This window comes from Phyllostomus discolor, chromosome 10, assembly GCF_004126475.2.
Source record: "Phyllostomus discolor isolate MPI-MPIP mPhyDis1 chromosome 10, mPhyDis1.pri.v3, whole genome shotgun sequence".
Classification (NCBI taxonomy): domain Eukaryota; kingdom Metazoa; phylum Chordata; class Mammalia; order Chiroptera; family Phyllostomidae; genus Phyllostomus; species Phyllostomus discolor.
The window spans coordinates 65,199,912-65,227,697 of NC_040912.2; the positions used below are offsets into that span (position 1 = coordinate 65,199,912).

Here is a 27,786-nt window from a genome sequence, read left to right on the forward strand (position 1 = left end):
AAAGCCTCATTTATTACCAGGTTCCTAAAATGTAATCAATAAGTTATGTTTTATTAAAGATGGTCATATGTCAGCAACTTTTTGGTATCAGGGATTGATTTTGTGGAAGACTATTTTTCCATAGACCAGGGTTGGGGGCATGGTTTCTGTATGATTCAAATGCATTACATTCAAGCTTGGCTCCTGCTATGTGGCCTGGTTCCCAAGAGGCTTGGACAGGTACCAGTCCATGACTTGGAGGTTGGGCCCCTAAAGCATTTATTGTGTTTATGAACTGATTCTGGTTTACAAACTGTTACTGGTCTGTGACAAGTATAGAACTTTAGAATAAGATTTAGAAATTCATTTTTATTATCTGTTTCTTAAAGTACTGATTTGCAGTAGATTAGAAAGTAAAACACAAAACAAAATGTAACTATCCTTTACCACAGATAGTGTGAAAATTTCTACAAGACCATTTGCTCAGGTCTACTATAAAAATGGCTACATAATTTTTTAAAATAGGAATAATATAATAGGAAGAAAATGAACATTTGTTCAGTGTCTAAATGTTGGGCACTTTATTCATTAAATAACTGCAGGAATGTTCGATCTCACTGATGTCACCTTCATCTAACTGCTGGATCTGAGTCAACCTCAGAACAGAGTTTGCCTCTAAGTCTCCTGCAGCACCTACTCTTGCCTTGCTATGCGTGGCATTCTCACTTCCATAGTATGCTCTAATAGTCTTTAGGTGAAAAGAATAGGTTTTTTTCTTTTCTTTAATATGATTTTGCTTCCCAATATGTCTTTCCTTCCTTGTCAATCAGGATGGATGTGAGAATTTGATTTGACAACTCTCCAGTTGCTTATCCATGAGGAGTAACAGGCCCAACTTGTGTTCTCTGAGAATGTACAGCTCACTGAACTTAGTCTTGTTTATTGTCAGGCCTGAACCTGATGCTTGCTTATTTATAAAGGACAGTATTTAAATATTTAGGATTATTTCAGATTCATTAATTTTCAAGTTTATATTTATGGTTGTAACTAGAACAAGCCATAAGTCTCTGCTTTTGGCTTGAGCCCACCTTTAGAAATGATGCACATTAAGACACTGTATCTTTGCTTTTCCTTGATACAAAATGGGCATTTCCAACCTTTTTGTTATTACTTAAGGTCAGTGATAAATGAAGCCAGCATCAAGGATCTAATTTCTTAGGGCCAGTCTCTGTATTCTGTTCCTGATCAAAATTGGTCAGAACTGGGAGCACACAAAAAAGGTTTGAATAAATAAGTGAAAATCTTGCCCTGGTGATGATTAAAAATTAAACAGTTCCAGTGGGTTTTTAAAAATTGAACTATAATACCAGATTGCATTTATGGTAGGGTGTCTGTATGTCACAAGAGTAATGCCATCACTCTCATATTCTAGGTGGGCCTCTTGGGAAGAACTGGGTCAGGGAAGAGTACTTTGTTATCAGCTCTTTTGAGACTGCTGAACACCGAAGGAGAAATCCAAATAGATGGTGTGTCTTGGGATTCAGTGACTTTGCAACAGTGGAGGAAAGCCTTTGGAGTTATACCACAGGTAAGGTGGAAAGACTTCAGCAGGGAAACAAGCAACTAAATACAATTTTACCATTATATGATGCTTGCACTTAAGAAATTCACATTTTCCTGAAATATAAGTTCATTACATATCACTGTCCATTTTGTGCAGTGGAATCTTTTCATTAGGAGAAAAACTATCTCTAAAAGTTTAGAATTCTCTGACATCCTGTTATTGAAATATTAATAGTTTTGATAGCCTGTCCCAGAAGACACAATCTATAGTGAGAACATGGGGCTTTTGTTTTCATCAGCGTATTTTTTCCTGCTTCAGTGGTTTGAGTTCCAAGTTAGCAATCACAGCAGGTTAAGAAATGCTTTGCAAGATATAAAAGATGCTTTTGAAATAACAAACACTTGGAAGCATGAGGTAGTGGAATAGAAAATTTAATGTGTAATGATTGCTTTTTTGTTGTTCTTTACACAAGAATGAATCATCAGATTAATCTGTAGCTGTTTTTTAAATGTCAGTCCTTGATTTGTGTCACAGAGGATCTCTAGGCTCATGGGCTTAATATCACTTTGTGTTATTATGCAAGAAGGCTGCTTATATGTGAGAAAAATAGCCTCAGTTCCATTTTAAATGATCCAAATGGAAACCAATGAATGTGAGAAAATCTGAAAGGCGTGAGCTATATATCTGCTAGTATTTGCTCTCATCTCTATGAATGTAGTCACTGTTTTAATAATCATTTTGTCCTCTTTGTTCTAAAGGGCACTAAATCCATTCCACTACCATGGTGCTTACAATTATCTACTTTTAACAGAAAAGTAAAATGTTAAGAGCATCTCCCAGTAGATTGACTATAAATCTAGCCTAAGAAAAAGCTTTATTTTTTGATAGATCACCTTTGTGAATGTTTGCTCCTTTCAACTAATGAGGCACTAAATATTGTGACTGCTAAACCGATGCTTTTAATTCATTTGTCTAGACTTTGCTGTGTTGCCAGACACTTAATCCTGGTTGAACTTTGAAAAATAATATTGTTTCTTCAGAAAGAAAAAAGGATTGTCAGATGGTTTAAAGATAAACTGTAGGACTACTGGTATCCCAAGGTGATATCATTAGGCAAAATGACAATGCTGAAGAACACAGAATAGAATCTGGTTGTCTCAGAAGAGTCACTGTTCAGTTGACTCTAAGTTTTCTGATCCCGTTTTTTAACTACAATTATGAAGCTTTTGTTTCCTCGTTGTTATTCACAAAAACCTACCCATTAGCATAAGTAAAGTTCTAAATAAATAGTTTCTATTTCACCTGGAATCCTTTAGTTTATCTGCCATGTGATACAGTAGTTTTTGTTTTATCATGTGTTCTATTCAGGAACCCAAATATGCAAGACCTGGAGGAAAGCCGAGTGGGCCAGAGTTATGAAAATTCTTTATTTTACATTTCTGAGAAATGCTTCATTTACATTTCTGAGTCTCCCAAGCTTCGTTTTATTTCATTTTCTCTCTTCTATGCCTTCAAACTTTTAATAAAGTAAACAACAAATAGTTTGAGATATGCCTTTAAAAATGTGTGATCATGATAACAGAAATGCTTCTCATTATACATATTTATGATCCTGGTTTCTGGGACTGTCTCTGAGAGCCACAAGAATGCCTATAGACAGAATGTATTATGTCTTCTATAGTGACATCTTGAGAATATTCAGTGAATACCCAAGAAAAAGAGAAAGAGGGCAAACTCTTTATACCTTTTATTTTTTTATTTTAATCATTGTTCAAATACAGTTTTCTCCTTTTTACTCCCAATCCACTCCCCCCTCCCACCCCTCCCCATTTCCCTCCCATTACCACCCTCCCCTTAGTTTATGACCATGTGTCCTTTAAGTTTGTTCCTGTGAACCCTTCCCACTGTCCCCTTAAATTCCCTCTACTCTCTTCTGTGGGCACTGTCAGCCTGGCCTCTATTTCAGTGTCTTTGGTTATATTTTGCTTGTTTCTTTGTTTTGTTATTTAGGTTTCTGTTAAAGGTGAGATCATATGGTATTTGTCTTTCACTGCCTGGCTTGTTTCGCTTAGCATGTTTTCCAGCTCCATCACGCTGTTGCAAAGGGTAGGAGCTCCTTCTTTCTTTCTGCTGCATTAAACATCCAAATCAAGAGATGCTTTTATTGAGAATTCAAATTATGTAATTTTTATCCTTCCCAGAAGTTTCACCTTAGAGAAAAAAAGGAGAAGGAAAAAGGAATTAAAAACAAACTCCATGAGAACTTTTTTTGGCTTTTCTTTTTCTTCCTTTCATTTTTCTGACCTTGCAAGAGCTTAGTTCCCCCCAAGACTCTGACACTGAGACATCAGAGATCTCTGGGTCAATTAGACACTTGTTTTCAGACACAGGAAACAGGAATTTTGAACAAGAAACTTTCCCTCTCGGTCAGTGATCCTGAGACACCAGCCGTGAAATCACAAGATGTTAGTTTTGGCAAGTTCTTGCAGTATTGTTTTGTTTTGTTCTTTGTACTTCCCTCCTATAGCTAGAATGTAATCTTGGAGGATGCACCAGCCCAGGAAACAGGTTATTATGTACGTTTCAAGGTGGAGTCTTCCTCAATTTGTTCTGCTTTACCTGTGAGCTCTCAGGGCCTACAGAGGAGATAGTGAGGCCTAGAGTCAGAACCCCATTGGCTTAGGCAATTTGAATACTGAGACTTAAAATTGTTTATTAGCCTTAAAATTTGTTAAGCACTCAAATCATAAAAAAACCAGAAAACTACTTTTTAAATGTATTTTCAAAGCTTCAGTTAAAAGTGTGAAAGGCTACAAAGCTATTCTGAGGCAATGACTAGGCCTATTCTTGCAAAGAGAGACTTTCTGACCTGTAACTAATCCATGCCTACATATGACTTCGACCACAAAGTTGGAATGTCTTTTGCTGTAAGGGATACTAGAAAAGACCAAAACATGTATCTGTAGACATAAACAATGAAGTTGGAAGTGTAGCAGTTCTCATTCAGTTTAACAACAATTCACACTTTAATAATTAGTTATTAAACTCCTTCTGTGCTTAAATAAGTACTACAGATTCAATAGTTATGTTAGTGGTTTTGAGTTCCCTGTCCAACCTATGAGCTTCCAGTGAGAGGTTTAAAATTACATTCATTGCCATAATTCAGGGATCAAAGGAAGAAACAAAAATGATAAATTAAACATATGTAAATAAACATAGTCATGGGTGAAGACACTGACTAGTCAGGGAAGTGCTGTGGGTGATTACGGGGGAATCCAGCCCTAAAACATCCCTGTAGCCTTTCTTTCTTTTCTACTCCCACTGCTGTGTTTTGCTCTTCATCTCCTTTGCATCTCTCCATTATATGTTGCACACAAGTTAAACTTTTAAAAGCAACATTCCAATTTTGTGATTTGCCTTTTGGGAACTCCTTCTTTCACTGAAAAGATCCAGATTCTTCCATTTGTGGTTGGGTCCCTGATAGTCAGGCCCAACCCAACCTTTCCGCAAAGATCCACCACTCTTCTCACCTGGGCACTTTTATGATTCAGTCCAGCTGGACTTACTGTGCCATTAAAGATACCACACTTTTCTCTCTCATTTTCTCTGTCCATGCACTTTCTGTTTGAGACAATCTTCATTCACCATGGTCACTTTGCCATCACAAATGTTAAACTCTGCCAGGTGGTCTTTTCTGACCCACTTTCTTACCCCCATTAACCCTGACTCTAACCCCAACACTCCACTCCCACACCTCAGTCTCTGATGGGATCTATAACTATGCTTATAAGTCTCTCCTGGCACCTTTCTATGTCTTGTCTTAGAATTATCTGTGTATTTCTTTAATTTTGATTCAGTATTGTAAATACTTTGCAGACATTTTAGTTAAAGAAGCAAGATTTAAACACAAAATCACCACCAATCAGAGAAGACTGGCAGAAATGCTAAATAAAACATAGATTTTTTTACCTTACTAATTTTCCCATCTCTTAATATAGCATATAACACAATAGCTTTTATGGTAGGAATTCAATATACATTGTTTTGTGCTGAGTCACTAAATGCTTATCTCTTTTACAAGAAACTGGTTCTACTAGTATCCAGATTTTACTAGCTGTGTAATCTTAGGCAAGTTATTTAATTTCTCTGAGTGTTAGTTTCCTTGTCTATAAAATGGGTATAATGGTAGTAACTCCTTAATTGGATTTTTGTGTAGATTAAATAAGTATTCAGTAATATACTTAGTCTACTCCCTGGCATGCAGTAACTACAATACACTGGGTTGTGGTGGTTGTTATCATTTATAGTTCCTTAAGGACAAGACATCATGTCCTCATTATCTTTGTATTGAATTGGAGGTGAATGCTATACAAATGAACAAATAGGTATGGATAGTTTCACAAAGAAGATGATAATTAAATGGTCCATAAAGTTTGTAGGTTTTAGAGAGATTCGGGGCAGGGAGTTGTGGAAAGGGTATTCTAAGACTTCAGGCAGGGATATTATGAGCAAGTACAAAGATGGAAACTAGAAAAGTTCGGAGGCAAAGGAAAGAGAAGGCCCTGTGTTAGTATTTGGAGAAAGAGGGAAAGACTTGACAAGTGAGGAATGGGTTGACTCTTTCAAGCCAGCAAGAGGTAGTGAAATGGTGATAGAATGGGGACAACACTGGCAGTGTGGGGACAGTGGACTTCAGGTGGGCAGAATTAAGAGCAGAGAGATGGGTGGAGCTGTACTGCAATAAAAATAATGAGGAGGACAACAGGAGTGGAGTCCCAAATTCAAAGGAGAAAAGAAAAATAACTAGTATGGTTATCAGTACAATACAATATTGGTATTTGTGAGCCTAAAAACTTGACACCTTTGATAATTTGGTCAGACCTAGAAAACATTTTTTATGCTATCTCTGAGAACATGTATACTAAATAGTTGTTTTATAAAAGGTTTTAAAGCATTAAGTGACTTTACAGGAAATAATAATTTAAACATTGTACATGTAATTGTTTATAAACAAATAAATGGTATGTACATTAACCTTATAAAATTATTCTCTATCGTTAGAGAATAATTTTCAACCTTCAACATTTTTGACTAACAAATATTTTATTCACCTTGTTCTCATGAACAGGTGTTCTTAAAAGCAAAGCAACAGTTATTTTTAAACATTCTATAATTCAGTCTTACATTCTTGGCTTGTTCAAATTGGATGGATTTCTGTTTTATAGATGCAACTTATAATAATGTTTTGCAGGCATTTCCAAAAGACGAGATCACAGTAACTGTGGCACTTATAAGCATTTGGGCCACATTTTAATAGAACTAAACATGATACATATATATATATATGTATGTATATATATATGTATATATGTGTTTTTAGTTATATGGAAAATAATACAGTAATTAATAAATAATAATACAAAAATAAACTGTGTTTTGCATACTCAGAACTGTGCACCTGGTCTTGCCCCACCTGATATAAATTCTGAGTCAAAACAAAAAAAAAAAAAACACTTAATCCTTAAGGATAGGAGTCATTTCTCTGACTCATTTAATTTATTCTACATTCAGTTATCACAGAATCCAAATTGCTTTTTTTGTTTTTCCCTTAATATATAAAGGCTAAAGCATACCGCCTACTGCAGTAATATATGAGCAGCTCCAAGAACTCCTGAGCACTCAATGTAGGTTTGGCTGTCTCAAGTCAGCTTCAGGAAGGAGGTTAGTCAGGAAATGAACAATGGCGCTCTCTTTATTTTTCCTTGAGTCCCCCAAATTTCTCTTTATACTATATATACATGACCTTAAATATCAAATATTTGCACATACTAGTTTTGCTATTCAATAAACAGTCTCTTAAAAGATAGTCATCATGATTTATAGTTTCAGATATATGTGTGTATGTATGTGTTTTGCTATACAATCAGTCTGACTGTGTTACCTAACTTCTCAGGGCCTTAGCTATTTCATTTGTAACCCAGGAAAAAGATGTAGGTGACTTTCAAACACATCTCAGCTTTAGATATGAGTCTGTGAAAACTTCAAACAGTTTAGACAACTACTGGCACCCATGGAAGCAAGAGAGTACCAGATACTATTTGTAAGACAGAAATAGAATGTGTGGTTTAATTGTTTGAAATTGAATTGTAATTGAACAAGTTAATTCAATTAGTTTTTCTATCAAATTAAAGCATTGCCCTGACCGGCGCAGCTCAGTTGGTTGGGCATTATTCTGCAAAGCAAAAGATCACAGGTTCAAAACCTGGTGAGGGCACGTGCCCAGGTTGCAAGTTCAGTCCCTGGTTGGGGCGCATGTGAGAGGCAACCAATGAATATTTCTGTCTCACATCAATGTTTCATTCTGTCTCTTTCTCCTTTCCTTCCCATATCTCTAAAAATAAAATAAATAAAATCTTTTAAAAAATAAATGAAATAAAATTAAAGCATTACTTTAATGCTAGACAATAAACTGTAAACAAAAGACCTACAGAGTTTCTGAATGGCATTAAATACATCTAAAACTTTTTGATGTCTAATTTCAGCAAACAGCTTTCTTCCTTCATAATTTTGAATATATGCGTATTTGAAATAAAATTAATTATATATATTACTATACATTTGATAAATATTGTAAATGTTATTAGGCCATTAGAAAAAATTAGGCATACTATTTCCCAAGCAATTATATATAGAGATAAAAACTTTAATGGGTTGTTAGTATTATTTCTCAAAGGCTGTGGGTTATAGTAGTTATTCTTACCAAAGGAATAAAAATAATATGTGATGAACTCTATGCTTTCATATTTTTATTTTTTATCTTCCTATCAGCCCATTTATTCATTCAGAAAACATTTATCGAGCATATACTATGTACAAAACCTGTGAGTTAATGACAGAGTACACAGCAAAGTTATGGTGTAGAAGAGATGAACATTACAAAAATGTTCACAAATGTATATACAATTTTAGTATTCACTATAAGCCATGACTGTAAAGCACAGTTATGTTGAGAGACCTTATTCAATTTTGAGGATTTGAAAGATGCCAATTAGAAGAAGTGACATCCACTTTGAGACTTGAAAGATGTAGTTGGCCATGGGAAGACTGTAGGGGATGAGATTTGAAGACAGGGAGAATAGAATGTGTGAATAAAGTGAGGAAGAAAAAGAAAAACATGTGGCTGGAATGAAAAGGGGAGGGGTGTGGAGAAAGGCACTAAATAAGCCAGAAGGAGTGGAAGGGGCTAAATCATGTAGCATCTGTCAACCATCTTAAGTATCTAACATTTTCCCCAAATGCAATGGAAAGCCACTGAAGATTTTTCAAAAGGCTAATAACATAATTCAATATATACTTGTAATATATATTGGTTGCTAAATTAGAGTGGACTGGAAGCAAGACAAGAAGGAAGGAAAAAGGTCAATTAGAAGGTTGCAGTGTTCCAAAAAGAGCTGTTGATGGCTTGAACTATGTGTTAGCAGTAGAGATAGAAGACAAATGGATTTGAGGTATATTTTGGGAAAACAATTCACAGGACTGATGATTGATTCCCTTTGGGAGGATTAGGAAGAAAGATAAGTCATGAATGACTCCCAAGTTTCTTGAGGAAATGAAGGAGCCATATATTGAAATTGAAAGCCTAAAAGTATAGTGGATTCGAGGAGGAAGATAGCATTTTCCATTTTATGGTGAGAGCACTGAGGCTCAAAGAGCTTGGGTTCTAATTTCCAGGTATATCTATCAGTCCAGAGCTATATTACTATACCATATTTGCAAACCACATTACCTTTAATAACTTCTGTGTCTGCTTTGATGTTATAATATTTTGGCCTCCACACATGATCATCCAGAATAACGGCAGTATTCTTTTTGCACTGAAAGTTTCTATTGTGCTATTCCATTGGATGTGTGAGTCTAAACTTACAAAGACACTAGCCCTTGTAGAACGCTTCAACTCAGGTTCTGCATGGCAAGAGGAAGCTAACCTCTCCATTGAGAGTTCAGGACCTAAGCTATGTGGCCAGGGGGATAGATAGCAGTGCTTTCATCAAAAGTAGGCTGCTCAGTGCTGTTAGGATCTTTATGAACCCATAGGACTGATTCTGCCCAACCTTTAATCTATCCTGATCTTCAGATCAGGGGAAAATTGGTAGGACTTGAGGCATTTTGTGATAATGGTGAGGAACATATGTTTCAAGACAAACATCTCTGGGTTCTGCTAGCTAAATGATCTTGGAAAAGTCACTTAAATTTTCTGTGCTATGACTTCTTCATGTGCAACAATAGGCTCTATTTCATAAATCTGATATGAAGATGAGGAGATACCACACATAAAGAACCTCATCTGACACCATAAGCCCGAGCTCTGTGTTTTAGCCGCTTAGTTCTCAGTGGAGGTAACTTCTGAAGGTGCAAAATATGTTGTCTGATGCTTGGTAAACCCTCACCGTTATTTCTTCTCTCTCTCAATAGTGCTAGAAACCTTTGATATAAGGAACCACAACAAAAGAAAAATGTGAAAAATAGTAAATGGAAAAATTCCACTGGCAGGTGTTTGAACTTTATATGCTAAATAAACCCAATTTCTTAATGAATTAACTCAAGTTCTTAGAACCACTTCTGCTTTAATTCTCCTTAGTTTTCCAGAATTCCTTTCATTTACTTAGAAGCTTGGAGGAGGATGCACAGGTATATCTATCATGTATCTCATGATATGATGAGTCACCTAGTCAACTCTTATTATCCATCTCTGTAAAGCAATGTATGCGTCCCTTAGGAAGAATTTCAATGCAGGTTAAGTAAAAACAGATAAGACTTCTTACTGGGGCTCCAGAGGGTTCCTGAGATATTTGGCAACACCTTTGTCCTTTAAGCGTAAATTATGTATGGGGAAATGAGGTCCCGAATGCCTCGTGTTCTGCCTGAGAGGCACAGACCATTAATCTGGAGGCATCTTGCCTTGTGCAATTCCTTACAGATCAGATTTGCACTGACCATTCTCTCTCGGTCTAAGGGAATTTGTGAAGACCAAGTCTTCAAAAAATTCAGTTCTTAATTCTCCTTACTGCCTGTTAGTAACCAAAGGCAAAAGAAAAGGGCAAAGCAAAAAATATTCTGAATGTTAACCTCAAAAATATCTTTTCAGTTAAACCATAGGCACAAAGAGAGAACTAATTATTATTATTGTATCAGCATTTCCCAGCAAGATAGCAAATTTCTTTCAAACCATTATTTAATCATATAGGTCAACTAAAGTAGACAGTGACGTGCAACGTAGAGTGTCTCAGGGTGATAGCTGAGCAGTGCTCTTTGCAAGGAGTTTGATTGTCATTGTGTGACTTCAGCAGGATCAGTCTCACCTGCCTCCCTTCCCTCTGTAACATACATTCAGTTAAACAAATATTTTATTTCTGCCCCTTCACTGATTTCTAAGTTAATTCTCCTGAGCCTGTCTGGTTTTGGAAGTAGATGTGTTCCTTGGTTTATAGACCAGATAAACATGTGTGTTTAAATAAGTGTCTGTAATTCAATTTCAAAACCCCTTAAGAAGCTAGATTTATTAAAGAAATTCAAGGAAAATACATTAATACAAAATAAAAATTTGTTCAAACCATTGTAACTCATAATCTTAAAATTTCTAACTATTTAATTTCACATTATATTTGTTTATAATAAGGAGTATTTCTAGGAATAAAAAATTTAACTTCCTATAATTTACAGTAACCTTAATTTCTTTATCCTAAAAACATTGTGATTAGAAACATGTTCATAGGGGCTTCAAATGTAGCTATATTTTATTTCTTAAAAAAGATACAAAAAATATAAAATTTTAAAAATTTAAGAAAACTAGATGGTAAGTACATGGGAGGGTATTATATTTTAAAATAATTTTCTGCTTGAAATATTTCACAATAAAATGTAGGAAAATAAATATATATTTAGATTATTCATGCTTTCCTCTTTTTTCCCTTATTGCTGTAGAAAGTATTTATCTTTTCTGGAACATTCAGAAAAAATTTGGATCCCTATGAACAGTGGAATGATGAAGAACTATGGAAAGTTGCAGATGAGGTAAGGATAATAACTGAAATTTTTTTTTTGAAAAAGGTAACATATACACACAAGAGCGGTTGTCATAGATGAGATAATTTTACACACCTGCGCATGCATGTGTGTGCACACAACTTTAAATGAAAGAACTCTAACACATCTAGAACGCCCACACAGGACTTTGGATTAGACCTCCCCCTCTTCTCAGTATTTAGTTTCCATCTACCAGTCCCCAGAAATAGTATTCCTTTGGCCTTCTTCCTCACCAGTGTGGATCAATGAGACATGAACTGGGAGAGACCCAGACACTTGCAACACACCAGGATTATTCCTCATACAAAGAATCATCTCTCTATACCTTCCCTGTCTGGGTTTTGAAGTGCCCCTAGAGTAAGGAGGAGGTTTTGCTTTGACATGATGTATTTCTCTTGGAAGCATGGCTTTTAACACAGAAGGGTGATGATCATTCTAGAGCACCTGAGATGACCATAGTCTTCTCTGAAAGCCACCAGGAATCAGCTATCTTTGGGAATGTGTTGGCTATGAGTACTTCTAGGCATGATGTCAATGACCCAGATATGGTATACTCCATTCCTTGAGGTCATTAAAGCACCATACAGGACACATATGGATAAAAATGAAATCATAGTTCCTAAATAGTACCCTGTATTTACCCAATAAGTGGTTTATTATAATTGGAGGTATTATACACAGGAATTTGGGGTGAGGTGAAAGAGCTAGAGTAAAATGCTTGGTTCCTTTAACAGAACACCCAACAGTAAGTAAACTGACAATTATTGAAATGCAGGCATCATGTTAAGGTCAGGTAAGGTAAAGAGGAACATAAATTCACTGTCTTATTACCCTTGAGGTTTAAATTCAAAGCTCTGTTTGGTGACAGACTACAATTATGGGACCAAAGAATATTGAGATCAAAGTTCTTCTTAGGTAACAGTATTATTTCACTATTTCTGTATTTTTGTTCCTTGTTATAGTGCAGTTCTGTTTATCCCAAATGCTCTTTCCTTTTCTGCCTTCATTCAGAGTGGATCTTTTTTTTTCCAGACTGGATCTTGCCAAGAGCTTTGAAATGTCTGTGAATGTTAAACACTTACCCATTGAGTGCCCAACATTAACATGCCCCTAAATGCACTTAGATTAACCATTTTCAGTATCAAACTTCCCTTATTACCCAACAAACAGGGGTTTTTAAAGAAAACATTAACTAAATTGCAAGTGACACATTTTAAAATCTTTGATGTGACTTCTGAGAATGAACTATAGAGACACAATGTGGTGGAAGAAAAACTGGGAAGAAAGACATTAGACCATATAAAATTTGCAAATATTGCCAAGTCACAATAAAATTTACAGAAAATCAGGATCATTCTCTAAAATATTAGAAGACATGGTTAAGATTTTAAATAGCAATAAAATGCAAAAATTTTACTTGTTTTGATTTTTACTTGGTCAAATTGTATTGAGGTATTATGTTTTTACTGATCCTTTTTAAAATAATGTGCTGTTTTAAAATGGAGAGGTTGATGCTGTCCTTACATTAATGTCATATACTTTGAGTGGTGGTGATAAGTTTTTTCTGCAGAGACCTGAAAATAGCATACAAACAAATAAGCAACAGCCTAGAGAACCAGAAAGGGCATTGTTTTAAAAGTTATAGGGCTTGGACTTTAAGTCATATAACTTATCCAAAGAGGAATATTGAGGGGGTGGGTGTCAGTTTCTAAACTGCACAGGATACTGGAAAAAAGGTGTAAACCAGAATGATCCAGGACAAAGCAGGTTGTATGTCATCTCAACCAGTTGTCTCTGTGACCGTGGTATGCCTTATGTCTCTCAAGGGAAATAAACTGAGTACTGGCAGATAGACAAACTCCTGAATCTTATCCCAACAGTACCTCCTTTATAATTCCCCTTTCCCCAAATGAAAATCACAAGCACATGCAATGACACCAGCCCAAGAAACACTTTATTCCTAGCTTGGATCTGAACCCAAACTCCAGTGTGACCCTTATCCTTGATCTAGAATAGATGGTGTGAAGCCATGAGGATCATGATTAGTTAGTAACTCTAAGGTTTGGAAACAAAACTGACACAAACAGTTCCCTGTCCCTTTGTGCTCTATGAGCAAACCTTCATCGTAACACTCTGTGGAGTGAGATGGTCTTATTTCCACATCCCAAAACAAATCAGAGACAGAGAGCTTCTCCCCAGAATCACTGACTTTACCAGCTGTATGGACAAAGAGAATCTCAAAACAGACTGAAACCCAAGGGGTAAAAAGACCCTTAGCTTTGTTGCCCAATAAATTGATGGCACTGTTTGAACTTTTAAAATAATTTTTTAATTTTTAAATTATAGTTGACATAATATATTAGTTTCATATGTCTAAGATAGTGATTAGACATATATATATCTTATGAAGTGATCATTGTGATAAAGCTAGTACCTGTCTGACACTATACATAGTTGTTACAGTGTTATTGACTACATTTCCTATGCTGTACTTTACATCTGCATGACTGTTGTGTAACTAACTACATTTTTCATCCATCCCTCCAAGCCCCTCCTATCTTGCAACTATCAAAATGTTTTCTGTATGTGAGTTTGTTTCTATTTTGTTAGTATGTTTATTTTGTTTTTTAAATGCTACATATAAATGAAATCATATGGCATTTGTCTTTATCTGACTTATTTCACTTCGCTTAGCACAATACTTTCTAGGTCCATCCTTATTGTTGCAAATGACAAGATTTCTTTCTCTTTTATGGTGCAGTCATATCCCAAGGTATTTATGCAACACTTCTTTATCCATTCAAGCTTTTTTTTTTATATCCATGTTCATGAAATATGTTTTTAATCCCTTTACTTTCAGCCTTTGTGTTCAATCTGAATGAGTCTCTTGTAGACGGTGTATGTAAGGGTCGTATTTTCTTATCCACTCAGCTACCCTATGTCTTTTGATTGGAGCATTTAATCCATTTACAATAAAAGTAATTGTTGATAGAAATGGTGTTATTGCCATTTTATTATTCATATTTTTAGTCTCTTTTCCCCTTCTTTTTCTTACGGAAGTCCATTTTAACATTTCTTGTAATACTAGTTTGGTGGTGATGAACTCCTTTAGCTTTTTCTTGTCTTGGAATTCTTTATCTCTCCTTCAGTTTTAAGTGGTAGCTTTGCTCACTAGAGTAATCTTGGTTATAGGTTCTGGCTTTTCATCATTTTGAATATTTTGTGCTAATCCCTTCTGGCTTGCAAAGTTTCTGTTGAGAAATCAGCTGTCAGTCCTATGGGATCTCCTTTGTAGGTAAACAATGATTTTCTCTTGCTGCTTCTAAGATTTTCTTTTTGTGTTTAACTTTTGTCATTTTAATTATGGTGTGTATTGTTGTGGGCCTCTTTGGGTTCATCTTGTTTGGGACTCTGTGCTTCCTGGGCTTGTATTTCTATTTCTGTCACTATATTAGAGAAGTTTTTCATCATTATTTCTTCAAAAGGTTTTCAATTTCTTGCTCTCTCTCTTTTCTTTCTGGTATCCTTATGATGTGAATGTTGGTATACTTAATGTTGTTCCAAAGGCCTCTTAAACACTTCTCACTTTATGGATTCTTTTTGCTTTTTGCTGTTCTGATTGGGTGTTTTCTTCTACCTTTTCTACCAAATCTCTGCTTCAGTCCTCCATTTCATCTGACCTATTGATTTCATGTAATGTATTCTTCATTTCAGTTATTTATTCTGCATTCTGACTAGTTCTTAGTTTATGTTTTTGTCTCCATTTTTAAGTTCTCTATCTCTTTGTTGAAGTTCTAAGTTCGTCTACTCTTCTGCTAAGTTCCCTGAGCATCCTTATAAGCAGTGTTTTGAACTTTGCATCTGGTAGATTGTTTTTCTCCATTTTGTTTAGCTCTTTTTCTGGAGTTTTGTTCTGTTCTTTTATTTGGGACACATTTCTTTGTCTCCTCATTTTGACTGCCTTCCTGTGTTTGTTTCTATGTGTAAGGTAGAGCTGCTATGTCTCCTGGTCTCAGTAAAGTGGCTTTCCGTAGTAGGGGTCCTATGCAGCCCAATGGTGCAGACTCCCTGGTCAGCTGAGCTGGGTGCTCCAGGAGAGTATCGTGTGTGTTGTGTGTGCCCACCTATTGTAGTTGAGCCCTGATTGCTGTTGGCATGTCAGTGGGAGGGATTGACCCTCAGGCTGATTTGTTGTGAGATCTGCCTGTGATTATAGGCAGGAGAAGCTGTTGTGTAGGGACTGAGCCCACAAAGCAGGATTTGCTTTCGCAGGGCTCTGGTGCCTGCTGAGTCTGCCTTTTGGGTGTGTCATTTTTGGAAGTGGTTGGGTGGTGCTCTGGTGTAATCTGATGCTGACCACCAGGTATATTGGTTCTGGGGCTTCTTGGGAGGTTCAGATCAATGTCAATTGCTACTATACCCTGCCCAGAGCCACCTGGTGTGAGCAGATGGTTGCCACTTGAGTTGGACTTGAAGTGCCTGGGAAAGGCTAAGCTCTGAACTGAGGCTGGCTACTACTAGTCCCAGGCTTAAGGATGCTTAGCAAGTGGTACAGGACATGCTATGGCCATGTGCTATTTGTTTGGGGTTCATTAACCTTTGAAAATTTTTAGAAAAGTCCAAAGCATGAGCAAAGATAAGCCATTTGAATGGAAAAGCCACTCGAAGCCACTTAGCTAAGCCTACAAGTTGGGTGTTGCAGGGTCTCAGGTAATCACCAGGGCAAGACAAACAGTGTTAGCCAAGTTGATGGAGACTGAAATATGGCTTCTACCTTCACATATAGGGGAAGGGTTCAGCAAAGGAACAATATAGCTCTGTCAGTGCTTATGTTTGGTAGAAAGCTGTCCCGCCAGTACTTGCTCTAAAGCCAAACAACTTAGTTCCTTTCTGTATGTTTCTGGTGTCACTTGGGCTGCTGCCCTAGCACCGGAGTTTAGAGTAAGTGAGTCCATCAATACATAAGTCCATGTGTGGGCCCTTTAAGAACACCTCAGACTCCAGAAGCATTGTCTCACTCAGCCACAATATCCTCTGATTTGCATAGCCATAAGTTATAGTAACTTCTCTCCTTAAGTACTACAACCCTGGGCTGGTGAGTCTGGTGCGGGGATAACTACTCATCTCATTCCTCAGCTGAGACTTCCACAACCAAGATATCCCTCCCAAACTTTTTTCCACTACATGTAAGTGTGGGACTAGCCTGCTCCATGTCTCCACCCCTCCTACCAGTCTTAATGTGACTTCTGTATATCCTTAGTTAGAGAACTCGGTTCAGCTAAACTTAAGGCAGTTCTTGATGGCGGCTGTTCTGTAGTTCAGTTTTAATTTTCATGTGGTTGTGGGAAGATGCAAGTACAGCATCTCACATCTCAGCAAGGACAGTATCTTATGTCCATATAGTGAGTTTCTTATGTTTACCACCCACACAATTGTCCTGTATTCCTAATCCCAGTGAATGGCTTCAACATCCTTCAGTTGCACAGAGGCAAGTCCTGGGACTTATTCTTGACTTTTTGACTATTTCTCCACATGTCATGTTAAGGCTGCCTTCTGCAAATATCTAGAATGTATTCACTTTTATTCATCCCCACCTGGCACCACTACAACTCTCATATGGATTTTTAAAAGAGGCTCCTGGCCGATTTTCCTTCCCTGTGGTTCATCTGGCTCTTTGCAGCTCTGGTGATCTTCCTAAACTCTGCATCGGATCTCTTCTTTCTCCCCTTCCCATGGATCTTTATTTTCCTTTGGACGAAATCCATATTGCTTAAGGTGGCTTACAAGGTCCTTTGCGATTGGTCCCTGCCTGCCTCTCTAAATCACTTTCCAACCTTCCCCCACTTACTCTGATCCAGCTATACAGATTTTCTTTCATTTCTCTAAAGCACTATGTGCTCTGTGGTCTCCAGAATTTTCTTTGCATGCTCTTTTCTATACCTGGAAAACCCTGACAGCCCTTCACTGACTTTCAACACAGTGAACTCCTACTCATCATTCAGGCCTCTCCTTACACTTTCCAGAAACCTGCCCTGATGCTCCAAGTCTGAGGGAGGATCTCTTCTAGGTGTAACCCTATGCCTCTCCCCCTTTAATCACATTCTTCACACAAGATAAAGGTTAATCTCTTAACTTGTTCATGTACACCACCAGGTTGTAGATTCCTTAAGGGCAGGGATGATGTCTACTCTCTGCAGTATTTCTGGTGCATGGAGTAGTATCGGTCACATGGATTGTGTTAAGTAAATATCCATTGACTGAATCAGTGATTTAACTTATCTAAATAAATAAATAATTCATGCATAATAAATTATGAAAATGACCTTGTGATGAATACACAGCAGGTGTTACCATTACTAATGAAGATACTGACTCTTCAGAAGTCTGAGTGACTGGACTGAGGTTACTGGTGGATGCAGGAACAGCAGTATCCTTTGACTTCTGGTTCACAGGCTTTCACCACAGTGAGCTCTCTCAGTATTATTCATAATTGAGATAGCAGGTCTGTTGGTTTTAGAATGTGGCTTTTTTTGGTAATTGTTTGCTTATTAAATTACTTATAAAATAGTTTTCTTTTTACATATTGATAGCCAAGCAAATTACTTTAGAGAGTAAGCTAAATAGCAAAAATGGTGGCCTTTTAAGTTAAAAATTTGCTCTGGAAAACTTACAGAGTAGCAAAAGAATGTCTAAAGGAGTTCAGAATGTCTGTTTTTATAACTGTTTACTAATGGACTAGTTAGTCCAACCACAATTCACTTTTTCTGATTTTTTTCATGCTTCCTTATCATAAGAGCAAACTGTTGCTCCATAATAACATTCTACAGTGCAGGAATAGCAAAGTCAACATTTTGAAAAAATTCCTGGTCTTTTACAGACTGTTAAGTATTTTTTAGTTTGATATGTCATAAAAAAATTCCTTCTTTTTAAATAGGAACTTGGGAAGCACATATGATTACTCGACAGTCTAAAGCTGACAAGAGTCTTTAGTCCTAAAGTTCTTTTACCCACAAATTGTCCATGTTTTATTTATTTTTAACAGTAAAGTAGGATGAAAATCATTAGAAATATTTATATTCCAGTAATTTTTGATTCATCTTAGTTTGGACAGAGGTAAGCTAAGATTTGTATTTTTTTTACTGTTTCTTTTCCATCGAACTTATTTCCATTCTGTTTAAGAATTTGTGAAAGAATATCTTCAGACCACTCAGTGGTTGTCCTACTTATTCAGTGGTCCAAGCAGTGGGAGCTACAGACTGGACTTCAGTGGCTGGCTGTATTTATATATTATATTATAATATATTATATTATATTATATTTTAATTTGTAGTGGATGGTCAGTGCATTTTATTTAATAAGCACACATAAAGATAAATGAAAATAAGGGAAGGGGAATTTAATTGTAGCCAAACTGAGTTTCATGACTTCATCAGATTATAAACCAGACACACTTAAAAACACACTACACATACGTATCAAATGAGGGAAATATAAATTAATATTAACAATACCCACAGTTTGTTCAAAGAATAGCTAGAGAGTAAATTACACTAAAAAACCAACATATGTCCTACGTTGTGTAATTAGCAGATTCAAATATACCACTATAAAAAATCCCGAATGAAAAAAAAAAGGCACATTTTTTTTCAAGTTTAACAAGGATTGAAACAAAACTAAATTCTAATAACAGCATGGAAAGAATATATTAATCCTTCAGTTTTATAAGAAAGAGACAAACCAAATCCTGAACTATTATTTCTGACTTGTTCTGTGCACAGGTGTAATGATTTTTAATCTATTGAGAAATGGATTTGTCAATATTATAAATAATATGTTGTGAATGTGTATATGTGTATATATGTTTTTATTTAAAGAATCATGTAGCTAAAGATGATTAAATTAAATGGTCTCCATAGCAATTGCCTTTCAGTCTCTTTTCCCCATAGCACATATCTGTTTGAGCACTAATTTCCCACTCATTTTTTTTCTTCCCATCTGGACTATGAGTTGCTTCATGGCAGGGCCTAGTCTTATTCATCTTTGAATCCCTAGGTCTGCAATAGTACCTAGAATTTAATAAATTCCCATTGAGTCTAGTAAGGAATACATGACTAAGCAATCATTTACATCCAAACAATCAGTAGGCTAATTTAAGCCATTTTTATCATCACATAGAGTTGGTAACAATTACTTTGTATCTTTAAAAAAACCAATTACTAGTTTATCTTGCTTCCTATTTTCTCTCCAAAGCCTGTCACAGTATCTGGCATAAAATAGGTAATTAATAAATTTGTTAACTGTTCACTGACTTTTAATTTAAAGTTTTACTAACTTAGGTTTACTTTTCTCTAGTGAATGTGATTTTAAAAGATTTTTACCACTTTGTAGTGGGTAAAAGAGTGAGATAGAAATGTTGCAGAATACAACATTTGAAGCCTCGCTATCATTCATTTTAAAAAATTTTATTCTCTAAACATTGACAGTGATATATATTTTAGTACATAATGATATACTTGCAATAAATAAATAGTTTTATTCAGGAAAAACATATGCTTGCTCAGCTCTTTATCACAGGGAAGTGCAAAGTATTACACAGTGAAGTGGCTTTTCTCCTAGGGTCCTGGGATCAGTGTATGATTGATGTGAATCTAAAGAGAGAATATATGCTACTACATTCATACCCAAGCCTCAACCTTATTACCAGGGCTCTGATGTAAATGAATAGCATGGCAGTATTTCCTGCTAACGTACTTCTCCAGGCAACTTGTGGTGGGTAGTGTTTCAGTGACTTGGCCCATGTCCTTGGGATTTCCTAGGCTCCAACAACACTAATAATCACCATGGATTAGGTGCTTACCATGTCCCATACTCTGGCAGCCTCTTTCCACAAATTAGCTCATTCAATCCTTATTACAAGACTTTGAAATCTACATAGGCCTTTCCCATTTTTTTTCAAGTGAAGTAAATGAGACAAAGTAACACACTTGACATCATCAGCAAATGAGTGGTGGAGTGCAGAGTCAAAACCACTTTTGTATGACTCAGAAATCTAGTCTTTAATCAGTACAATATTTTGCTTTTTTATTTGAAATATAATTAACATATATACTAGCCATTATATTAGTTTCAGGTGTACAATATAATAATTCAGTAATTGTATATGTTTTTCAAAATGAGTACCACAATAAGCCTAGTTAATATTCATCTAACCTATACTTTTCTTGATGGTTAATTTGACTTAAAAAAAATCCTCAAATACTGCAGGTTGATCTGAAATAAAACACTGGCATATCTATCAGTGTTAAAGAACTTCTAATTTTGTAATTTGGTCTCTAATGGATTTTACAGAGTCTAGTACTGGACACATTTTCTTAAATATAAGAAAAAACAGGCAAAATGACTTGTTTTAAATGACACTCTTCATTGACCGGACTAAAACCAGCACTCATTCATTTATCATTTGTTTTTCTTCCTTAGGCTGAGATTAATTTATCATTCATTTAAACCATGTTTTGTTTGGTCAGCATTCCAGAGTCTCAGTACTTATTTGTTGAACAAATGCACAAATGAGTTGAGGCTGACAATGTGTGCAGTACTAGAACTGGGGAAACAGGGCTAAAAAGCATGTGTGTTTACCCTCAAGAAGCTGACAGTGTAACAGGGAAGACTTGCACAAATGATACCATGGCTTGGTGCCTGACTGCCCTAAAGTATGATCAGAAATATTTGGAGGTTATGTCTAGGTGTATAAGGACCTATACACTGTTTGGTGGTACTGGAAGAGTGGAGGGGACTCAATTCTGGATACCTTATATGCCACTTGAGAGAGCTCAGCTTTATTCTGTCAGGAAGATATTTAAAACAAAGAAAGAGGATGGTCAAATCTGTATTATTAGAAGGATCCCTGGGGTGTTTGTATGGTGAATTGGCAAATTGACAGTTTGGGATTTATAGTATGATGCTTAAGAGATTAATGTGACCTGTTCTAGGGTCCCTGTAATAGAATTGGTGAGGAGGAGAAGGATTTAAGAAGTATTTAGAAGACCAGAACTGGAGATAAGAATTCAAAAGAAAATCATTAGCTTACCCATGGTAATCAATGCCCTAATAATGAATGAGATTTCAAGAGAGTTCAGAGAGCTGGGAATTAGGAAGACAAAGATTCAATGGACAGGAAGGAGAGTTGAACACACAAGATAATATGTAAAAATAGTCATAGGTGGTGTGGTCTCTCATAAGCCAACTAATAAATGCTTGAAGAGAAATATGTTCTGTGGTGTGAGTCAATGGAAACAATAGTTGCACGCTAATTTTTTGAGACTCCCAGATGACAAAGCAGGTAGATATTGAGTAATGCTAAAGAAAAATGTGGAAAGCAAGTGAGGGTTTGGGTTTTGTTTTAAGATGGGATATAACTGTAGCAGGCTCACAGACAAATAACACAGGTCCTCTAACTCCCCACCCAGTGTTCTCTATTCACATTCTCAGCTACTTGGATCCGAAAGTAGTGTTCTTCCAGGCTATATCAGAGTAGTCCCCTTGTTTAATTAATATGTTTACACTCTCTCTCATCTCAGAAATGCTTTCCAGAAGTAATAAATTCTATAATGAGATTGTTTTAATAAGATCCCAGTCAAGGGAAGGAATATTATCTTCAATACATATTATGGGCAGACAGTTAATATTTGCTGAACAAACATGGCGATGCAGGTCATCTCTGAATGCATCACTGAACTCATGAGTCTTTCTTAAAGCCATTGTCTCATTCTGCCTGTATTACAGTTAGCATTGCATCTTCCCATCCTACATCTCAGACTTCCTAAGGGCAGCAGACAATCATCTGCATATGTCTTGAGCCCTCAAACACTCAGCAATATTTGGCAAAAAATAAGCATTAATGCACATTTGTCTGAATAAGTAATAAAGAGCCAAGACTTCAGTAATTTTTGTCTTATTTTGAAAGAATGGGTGTCTATATCTTGGCATTTTCAACCTATTTTTTCTATCTGCCTTATAAAAAAACAAGCCATTGACCCTAACACAACTGTCATATTCCACCTCAACTTCTAAGCACCTTTAAATCTGCCTGTAATATGCTATAATTTTAACTCCAGCTTCCTTACTTCATAGTTTTATCAATTTCTTAAAGTCAGTTTCTATGAATTAAAGAGGTGAGTAGCAAGTTGCCATATGTAGTTGAAAAAAGCTCTCTAAATGATCATTTGATGCCCCCTTTCATGCTCTATTTTGACAGAGTAGAGAATGGAAAGTAGTGTGAAAGAATCTGCCATGGTAGAATAAATAACTGCATTCTCTACATGTTATTTTTTCTAGCATGTATTCATTTGTGGTATAATTATTTGTATATGTCTTTATAACCCTCTTCCTTGTGGGACCATGTGACATTTATCATTTTTTCAATCTCTCTTGGAATACCTGGCACATAATAGACAATCATTGAAAATTTGCTGAATGAAGTTTAGAAGTGAAACAAATAGTAGATTGATCCTTTAGAGCTGTCAAGATTATACAGATTAGACTTGTGTTCAGTCTAACCCAAATAGCAGGAATGGTGGGGGTTGATATTAAATTTAAACTTTTAGATCTCCTATGAGTGTTTTCAACCTTGCGGTATATCAACTGCCTTTTCTAAGCACAGCATTTTTTCCCTCTTTCCTTTCTGCAGGTTGGACTCAGATCTGTGATAGAGCAATTTCCTGGGAAGCTTGATTTTGTCCTTTTGGATGGGGGTACTGTCCTAAGCCATGGCCACAAGCAGTTGATATGCTTGGCCAGATCTGTTCTCAGTAAGGCAAAGATCTTGCTGCTTGATGAACCCAGTGCTCATTTGGATCCAATGTGAGTTTCAGAATTCCTGCTATTTAATAACACAGTGGGGGCAGAATCATTGAGTCTTACTTTATATTGACACAAATTCCCATTAGGCTGTCATGTCTGCAAGTGGAATAACCCCCTTTAGCCATGAAATAATTGTCCAGTGGAAAAGTCACCATTTGACGTGAGCACAAGTGCTTATTTCCTAGTATAAGAGATGTGTGTTCTCTTCTGAGTGTACTTTGGAATTTCATACCAACTCTTCCCCTTGTCAACACATGATGAAATATTTAGTTACATAGCCATAATCTGACTCTTATGATTTTTGTTTTTATTCCACTTATACAATAGGAAATACAGCACAAAAGAACTACTAGTGATCTACATAATAAAAAAAATGTACCTCTGTGAAATTTTTTTCAAAACTTTTGTCCTATTTATTGATGGAAACTTTGAATCTACCCCATGGATGGAAAGCTGGTTGTGGCTGACTCTAGATCACAGTTATGTTAAAAGTATTTAAAGGAAAATAAGTAATTTTAAGGACTAAATTGATAGGACAGTAGGTATGTACTTAAGGGTAAAGGCAAATTATTTGATGTTCTGTGATGATATGTGTTGTATTTTCTTTCTTTTCTAGAACCTATCAAATCATTCGAAGGACCTTAAAACAAGCATTTGCTGACTGCACAGTGATCCTCTCTGAACACAGGATAGAAGCAATGTTAGAATGTCAACAGTTCTTGGTGAGTGTTTATAATTTACATTTCTCTCATAGATCTCATTTCTCTAATTCTTGATAACTATTTCTTATGTGATAGTTCCTTCACATCACAGTAATGTACAATTTCTGACTTAAAACATGTGTCATGTAGCCATTTAGTTAGCTTTACTCAAAATAGCTACACAAGTTTCTCACTTTGATCTGAGCTATGAGATAAGGTTGGAATTCAATAAATCCAAAAGGACAGCATATTACTAAGTTATGTTAATAAATTAGAACATCTGTACTTCTGAATCCTTTATTTGGGGATCAAGTCAGAAGAAAGACTTAAGTCCTGATGCTTTTAATAACTAAATCTCCCTTGGATGGGGTCCAGGAAAGGCCTGGATTATCTTGCATCTCATGTATAGTTTTAATGTGATAGCTGAAAGGCTCATTTCATTTTTCTAATCATGATTTGGAGCTCAGGTGAGTGCCTCTACCAACCACTTTCTCATTGTGCTTTCAAAACTGTCACAGATTCTTTCAAGTGATGTTTACAAATTCCCTCAGGTTTAGTCACAAGGAAGTTCTTGGGATGATGTATTACGTCATTTCTGTTAAGACTTTTGAGGCTGCTGGAGGTAAATGCTTCCTTCCTGAAGGATTGTTATTACCTTTATTATTACTGAGCTTCAGGTAACAAATTAGGGGGCTGACTCACAACCTCTTGCCCTACCATGATCAGGTTCAGGAAACTGGGTAAAACCTTTCTGTTCTTTGGTTTTGGGTTTGCTCAACTTGAACATGTAAAGGAGGCATATTAAACTCAAGCATACCTTGACCAATTTGGAATTAAACTTCAAATCCCCTGTTGAAGAGGTTCAACTGGCATGCTGTGCACTTCCACTAATTTTTAAGGCAACATATTAGGGATGTAAGAAAAACCATTCTGGTTTACAAAGCACCCTTAGTTCCTCCAAAGTTCTGTGAAGAAGTATGTTGCTCAGTAAAATCCTTGTTTAAAAAAAATCTTCCAGCTGCTAAGTAGAAAGTTACAGGTCATTTCACAGATTGTGAAGGCTCGGTAAAGCAAGAGGACAAAGGACTCATCAGTGGAATGAAATATCCATGACTATTCAGACTGTAAGCCTCTGCACACTGCTTTCCTTTTAGCTTTTACATTCCGCTGAACCTATGCCACTTTCTGTCCTTGCTGTGGTCCTGCCTTCTCTCCAAGATCTCACTAACAGCCACTTCCCTAGGTCATAGAGGAGAACAAAGTACGGCAGTATGATTCCCTCCAGAAACTGCTGAACGAGAAGATCCTCTTCCAGCAAGCCATGAGCCCCTTGGACCGCCTGAAGCTCTTACCCCACCGAAACTCAAGCAAGCACAAGTCTCGGTCCACAATCACTGCTCTGAAGGAGGAGACAGAAGAAGAGATACAAGAAACCAGGCTTTAGAAAGCAATATGAATATTTGCATTGAATGCTCACTCATGGAGGTGTAGAAGAAAACAGTTTATGCCTCAGAAAATAAGGATGTTATTTTTCAAAAGGAAACATTTGGTAAGAGGCATTAACGATATTCACATAGGTCTGGATAAATTGCTTCCTGGCAATGGTAAAATTGTGTGAAAGGTACTTCAAATCCTTGAAGATTTACCATTTGTGTTTGCAAACCAGATTTTCTTGAAAACTTTTTCCCTTTGGCAGTTTTTGGAAAGGGGACTGTAAATGTCAACCAGCTTAGTTCAACTTATTGTTTAGTGAACTTTCTTGATTTGCATTATTGGAGAAGTGTAATCATATTATTTAGAGATACAATTAACTGAAAACTTTAGTGGTTTATATTGCTTTTTCTCTACTCTCTCCAAGATATTTAACAACAACATTATCATCTGATAAGTATTCGGACTGTCCCATTCCAAGTGAGTATTAGAATACAATGAGAGTCACAAGACAGTCCATCAAAACATATAACTGCAACATCTAGGTATTAGCCAGGACAGAGGACTTCCTGAATCCTGGAAATCAGGGTTAGTACCATTCTGCTCTACCAAAAATCCAAATAATTCAGGTAATCAGAATACATTCTTTACCTGGAAAAGGGGCTATTACATCATGTAGGGGACAGGGTAGCTCTTTTCATGTGGAAGTTGACATGCCTTTCCCCAGCTTCCAGAAAGTAACAAGGTCATAAAGCCTCTGAACTGAAGGATGGCTAGAAAATTGGTGCAGAAAAATCCTTCTTATCACAGAAACTCTAGGTAGTGGTGACTGCAGGTATACGTACCTGAAATCTGAATCTAGGTATAAATGAGGTGATGTCTTGTGTTTTTAGACCTACTATATGCACTTCTTACTGTATATACTGAGTGGGAGAGATAGGGACACATTGAAGAAAAATCAATCATGAATTAGCTTTATATGCTTCTGTTTTATAATTTTGTGATGCAAATGAAATTTTCTATAGGAAATACTATTTATTCTAATAATGTTTCATACTCATAAATGGCTGTATTTTAAACATGATTATATTATGAATTATATTTGTATAAAAATTTATATTTGAAATTTTGACTTTTAATGGCATTAGCTATTTTTATGATATGTTAAAACTTGGGGAAGACTTCAGGTGATGTTGACTGGAGGCTATGAAGTACCTTGAGGGTATGGAGAGAAGCACTAGGGCTCACTCAGCTGTTGTATACTCCTGGGTAATTCCCAATGAGCACACAGGTTCCTTCTTAGGTGAAGCTCTAAAGAAAATAGTACCACAGAAGCTGACTACTCCTATTAAGGACACACTACCTTCCAGCTTCAAACTAACCCTAAAGATTGAATTTTATGTGTTACCATAAGAAAAATATCACTTGTCAATAAAAAACATATATTTGTGTGAAACTTAGCTTTTTTCAGATGTGTTCATTGATTGAGTCTCTTCAATTTCTTAAAGATCATGGTGCACAAACCATGAAATTTCCTTTCGTGGTTTATGTTGCTTTTTCTCTTGAGAATCCCACATGAATTGAGACATTCTTAAAATTATTTCTTTTAAAAATTGGGGTAAAATGTGCATAACCTAAAATTTACCATGTTAACCATTTTTAGTGGTCTTAAGTAATTCACATTGTCATATAATCATCATCACCACCAATTTACAGATCTTTTTTTATCTTGCAAAACTGAAACTCTAGCCCTTACACAAAAACTTCCTATGTCTCCCCTTTTCAGCCTGTATCAATTTTATGTCATATGAGTGGAATCATATACTGCATATCTATCCTTTTGTGACTAGTTTATTTCACTTAGCATAATGTCTTTAAGATTCCTCCATGTTGTAGTATGTCAGAGTTTTCTTCCTGTTTAAGACTGGCATAACATTTTACTGTGTGTGTGTACCACACTTTGTTTATCCATCCACTTGTCAGTGCACACTTACACTTAACATGCCTCTGCCTTTTACCATGTTGAATAATGCTTTATAAACATGGGTATACAGATATCATTTTATGTCCCTGCTTTCATGAGTTAGGCTGCTAGTCAGATTATTTATTTGTTTTAATATGGACTTATAGAACAACAAAAAATATTCTCCAAGGATCCATTTATTTATT

The 27,786-nt window shown here is 36.1% G+C and overlaps 1 protein-coding gene across 7 annotated transcripts in view; it reads left to right on the plus strand.

Annotated features, from left to right (window-relative positions):
• CFTR (CF transmembrane conductance regulator) overlaps nucleotides 1–27,073 on the plus strand; it is a 210,937-nt gene extending 183,864 nt beyond the window's left edge. For 6 of the 7 annotated variants that reach the window (XM_036010839.1, XM_028525739.2, XM_036010838.1 and 3 more), the window contains 5 exons: nucleotides 1,412–1,567; nucleotides 11,525–11,614; nucleotides 23,313–23,485; nucleotides 24,102–24,207; nucleotides 25,430–27,073. In XM_036010839.1, coding sequence (XP_035866732.1) covers nucleotides 1,412–1,567; nucleotides 11,525–11,614; nucleotides 23,313–23,485; nucleotides 24,102–24,207; nucleotides 25,430–25,630 — 726 coding nt within the window. In that variant the 3' untranslated portion in view covers nucleotides 25,631–27,073. Of the gene's footprint in view, nucleotides 1–1,411; nucleotides 1,568–11,524; nucleotides 11,615–23,312; nucleotides 23,486–24,101; nucleotides 24,208–25,404 lie in introns of all 7 variants that reach the window. The other variant, XM_036010842.1, reaches the window with a different exon arrangement.
• Nucleotides 27,074–27,786: the final 713 nt, after the last annotated feature.